Source organism: Brassica rapa, chromosome A02 (genome assembly GCF_000309985.2).
Source record: "Brassica rapa cultivar Chiifu-401-42 chromosome A02, CAAS_Brap_v3.01, whole genome shotgun sequence".
Lineage (NCBI taxonomy): Eukaryota > Viridiplantae > Streptophyta > Magnoliopsida > Brassicales > Brassicaceae > Brassica > Brassica rapa.
Genome location: NC_024796.2, coordinates 8634795 through 8639625, shown reverse-complemented (window position 1 = coordinate 8639625; position 4831 = coordinate 8634795). Strand labels below are relative to the sequence as shown.

General features: G+C 36.4%; 1 protein-coding gene across 1 annotated transcript; it reads right to left on the bottom strand.

The window, feature by feature from the left end:
- Positions 1-905: 905 nt before the first annotated feature.
- LOC103852188 lies at positions 906-4530 on the bottom strand. The gene is made up of 2 exons (XM_009129104.2): positions 4410-4530; positions 906-4246 (listed from the first exon to the last, which is right to left on the bottom strand). Exon 2 carries the CDS (start codon positions 4201-4203, stop codon positions 3598-3600), a length of 606 nt encoding a protein of 201 aa, XP_009127352.1. The 5' UTR covers positions 4204-4246; positions 4410-4530; the 3' UTR covers positions 906-3597.
- Positions 4531-4831: the final 301 nt, after the last annotated feature.

Below are 4831 nucleotides of genomic sequence, written 5' to 3'. Positions count from 1 at the left end.
CGACCCGAAAGGAGAATCATCTCATCAATCGGGATCTGAGGTCCCGGGACCTTATCTCAGACGCAGCATACCCCAAATTACCTTTGAATCGATGATGGCAAGAGGCGACGTTTTGGAACCTCGCCGTCGAGGTGGTTTTGATGTTGGGAGAGGAGTCACCTTCACCAGTGGAAAGAAGATTCGTGTTCTTGACCCAGTCGCAGAGAGCCTAGACACGAACCCCTGGACTCGTAACAGTACTGTGGACAGAGCCACAAAACGCGGAGAGGCAAGGCGGAGGCTGAGGTGAGTACAAAGGGAGTTAGGGTTTGGGAGAGAATTTGGGGGCGCGTTAGGTGGACGCGCCAAAAATTTTTTAAAGCCAATTTTTTGCAGATTATATGTATTTTTTTATAAATTGCACATGCCCTAGTAAACGATTGAGACGGGCCTGACTGCATGCCACTTTGGGATGATGCATTTTTTATGTAGCCGGATCAGCATCGAGAGATTCAGCTTTGGGGACGACGCCGAGAAGGAAATCAAAGGCGAATGTGTGTGCCACCATGGCGGAGATACGATTCATGAAGTGTACAGCGTTTTTTCTCGTCGGTATGGAGCCATGAGTGCATCGTTAAATCAACTATGCACATCTCGCAATGTCTTGGCAAACACCATCGTAGGCTCGGCGGATATCATATATATGGACATTGCGATCTGATTCCATAATTTTCTTATTCCAAGCCGAAGGAAGCTGATGAGTACTGAAATTCCACAGCATCTGCTGGTACGATAAATTGTTTAACTGCTCGTTCCCTTCCTGTGAAACGGGGTTGAATGTCGCCGTCTGTGGCGGTGGCTTGTGGTTGGGCTTGATGATTTTGTTGTTCTCTATCTTTCTGTTTGTGCTTTCAGTTTTTTTTTTGGGATAATTCAGCTTTCCATTTTTTATATTTCAATTCCTAAGGGGATCATTGGTTGGTTCTCTAGTTTTAGATTTTATGCTTTAGAAATTATTTGTTGTGAGTATTTTGGCTGTGGTTTTAATTTGTTTGCTATAGAAATATTTTCAAATATACTGAAAGAACTAAATAAAAGCTGTAGAAAAATGGACTTCTAGAATTAAGATATTTCCTTTTCTAAACTTCGTTTGCCCTAGATTTATTTTTTAAAAGTTAAAGCATGATTGCTTTACAAAATAGCTTTAGAAATAGAGATGACTGTCAACAACATCTAGAGCATTTGCCAATCAGCCCATAAGTATTTGGATTTTGGGACATGAGATTTTGATTGGAGTTAAAGGGAGTATATTCATACGGTGGTTTACAAAAGCAAATAATATTTTTTCTTAATCTATGTGCCTACTCCCTAGCTTATCTTAGTAATTCTTTGTTCTAACATATTTAATATTATTATTTGCATTATATGTTGGAGTTATTAACGTTAAATACAAATCAAATAAAAATCTTAGTTTTCAATAAAAATTTACTAGTAAAGTATATATCTTTATCTGGATAAATTAAGGGTCTAGATGGTTGAATGCAACAATTTTGGATATGGTTGTGGGAGTTTGCAGATGTGGATAGATGTGGTTTCAAACGTTATTAAGTTGTATGACTGGTACAACGATTAAGAGTTGATACGTTTGCAGAATACTTATGACTTGTTGATTATGAGATGATGCAATAATTTAACAATAAATTGTCAAAATTAACACATTATAAATATGTCAAAACATATTATTATGATAACATATATAAAATCATAATTTAGTATAATTAATAATATTATTATGTTTATTTATTTAATTTTTTTTAGTTTAGATGACAGTTATAATTTCAAAAACAATTATGAAGATTTATATTAGACTTTCAAAAACAATTTGGTTCCTATATGTACATATATTATTGTTTAAAAATTATAGTGAATATTTTTGGTTTAAAGTTTTTATAATACAAAAAATAATAATGTTAGTGAATATAAGCTAAAAAATGTTTTTATATATTTTTATTTATAATATATTAATATTTGTTTTTTAAATATTTCATTTCCAACCGTCGTAATCGTAAACGATACCGGAAACCAACTGTTGATTTTAATAAGTTTAGAACGATTTAAAGTGATTTATAGTGTTTTTGTGATTGTTACAAAACGTTAACAACCACTACCACCCGCAAATGCAGTATTTACGGGTGCTAACAGAAAAACCAGTCAAGCCTTATGTAATGCAAATGTTATTATTATTTCTACTTTGATAGAGAAACTACTTTCAAAATGATATATGGTAAAATCAAAGTCTCATTCCTAAAAGATAACATTGCTTCAAGATACAATCATGTTCCTAGGAACATCTATCAACTTTTGAAAACGAAATAAAAGGCAGAGATAAAGTCACTGAATCAGTATCACTAGGGATGTTAACGTAGGGTAAAATAACCCAGCCCAGCCCAACCCACAAATAACCCAACCCAGTTTATACCCAACCTGCAAAAACCCAGAAACATCAGGGTTGAAATCCAAACCTAGAAAATAAACCCAATATGGTATAGGTTTACCCGTGGGTACCCAAAGTATTATCTTATTTATTCTGAATTTTAGCAGTTTTGGCAGGAAACCTCGCTTTTGCGGTTTTGGCGGAAAAACTCGTTTTTGATTTTGATGGAAAAACTCGTTTTTACGGTTTTAGCGGGAAAACTCGGTTTTCGACTTTGACGGGAAAACTCGATTTTTCGATTTTGGCGGGAAAACTCGATTTTTCGATTTTGGCGGGAAAACTCGGTTTTGCGGTTTTGGGGGAAAAACTCGGTTTCTCGTCTTTGGCGGGAAAACTCAATTTTCGGTTTTGGCGGAAAAACTCAGTTTTACGGTTTTGGCGGGAAAACTCATTTTTTGCGGTTTTGGCGGAAAAACTCATTTGCGGTTTTGGCGGGAAAACTCATTTTTTTGCGGTTTTGGCGGGAAAACTCGGTTTTTGCGGTTTTGGCGGGAAAATTGAGTTTTACGGCACTGGCGGGAAAACACCTTTTGCGGTTTTGGCGGAAAAACTCGATTTTGGGGCTTTCAGTCGGAAAACTCGATTTTACGGTTTTAGCGGGAAAACTCAGTTTTGCAGTTTTGGTGAGAAAACTCAGTTTTGCGGTTTTGGCGGGAAACTTAGTTTTATGGTTTTGGCGGAAAAACAAGTTTTGTGGTTTCGGTAGAAAAACTCGATTTTTCGGTTTCAGCGGGAAAACTCGTTTTTGGTTTCTGTTAGAAATATTAGTTTTAGGGTTTTTGCGAAAAAAAATCATTTTTTGGTTCTGACGGAAAAAAACGTTTTTGTAATTTTTATATAATTTAATTAAAATGGTAAAAATCTATATATATAATTGAAAACCCATGGGTACACCATTACCCTTTTGTATTTACCCAACATAAATATGGGTTTTAAAATTAATACCCATGGTTGACCCAATTAATTTTAGATGGGTAAAAACCCAGCCCATTATTAATGGGTTTGGGTAAACCCATGGGTAACTACCCATGTTAACATCCCTAAGTATCACACGGATACTAACTCAGCTTCATTGTAGTTTATTATATCAAGTCTAGAAAGAAAACAGGATTAAGAATTGGTCTTCACTGTTTTTTTCTTCCCTTGTTGACATGAGGGACAGTTGTTGATGAAGACGCCTTTCGTTTTCTTTCTCCTCCGCTAACTCTGAATGCAGGAGGAGGAGGTTGTACCATCTGTTCATTAGACATGTTCGGTTTAGGTGCCGACAAAACCACGGGAACAAATAACGAGCTCGGGAGCTGTCGATCTCTTAATTGAAGCTCGTGGCGCCTCATGTCATAAAGTTTCTTGCCCTTTTCATTGCACAAGAATTTCCAGGAGTCAGACAATATCTTCTTTGCTTTATATGTGCCATCGAGAGACTCGCCATCGTCCATGGTCATGTCCAGAAACAGTTTTCTGTAACGTTCCTGGATTGTTGGAACATCCTCGGTTGGGTAAGCCCCTAAAACAGCGTACCAGTCAACACTACCGATGAATTTCTTATCATACCCGATCAGCACCTGAAGAACGGCATTGAGACGGCGAAGACCAGGAAGCTCGGGAAAGATATAACTAGCGACGTATGCTTTATCTTTGGCTCTACCAAACCTGCCCGCTTTGTAGCACTCCATAGCGGCCTCTTTATGTACTCTAGCTGCGTTTCTAAGGCTTTCCGATTGCAACATTTCTTCCTCAAAATATATCCTTTTAGGTCTTTTAGTTGAAATCCTGCAACACACAGAGACTCTGAGTTTCAATTTGTGAATAATTCTTAAACATAGACCAAGAGTAGGTTTGCCAAACATTGATCATAAACTCTTTAACAGAAAATGCGATCTCCAAAAAAAAAAAAAAGAGAAGATGATGTTGAGTACCGGAAGATAATGTTTACCTCTGGGTGGAGAGAATCAAAACGAGCAGCTTCAAATTACTAGATGACGGATTATCAAATATATATTTGTATGTAATGTAAGAAACCTCAAGATAAACTTTATATAGAACGTCACCGCCCAGTGATGAACACGTCAAGGATTAGTACAAAACTGGTATGCCAGTTTGTATTTTCCTAAAATCCACAAATGTGCTAGGTCAAAAGTTATATTCTCAATTTCAAATTATTTCCATGCATATCCAATATCCAAAATAGAAGTAAATCATTTTTTACGTCTGCGTTTTATTTCCCTCTTTGTTTGATGAAGACAATACTTTGAACGAAGACCTTGTTTTAAGTCTCCAATTAATAGCAAAATGTTTTGGATTTTGTTTGTCCTATGACTTAGGAGGAGTCCTAGAGATTTTTTTTAAAAAAAATTA

What these genes read in the sequence shown, in the direction of transcription:
- LOC103852188 (XM_009129104.2), bottom strand. Translation starts at nt 4,203, where the DNA reads ATGTTGCAATCGGAAAGCCTTAGAAACGCAGCTAGAGTACATAAAGAG.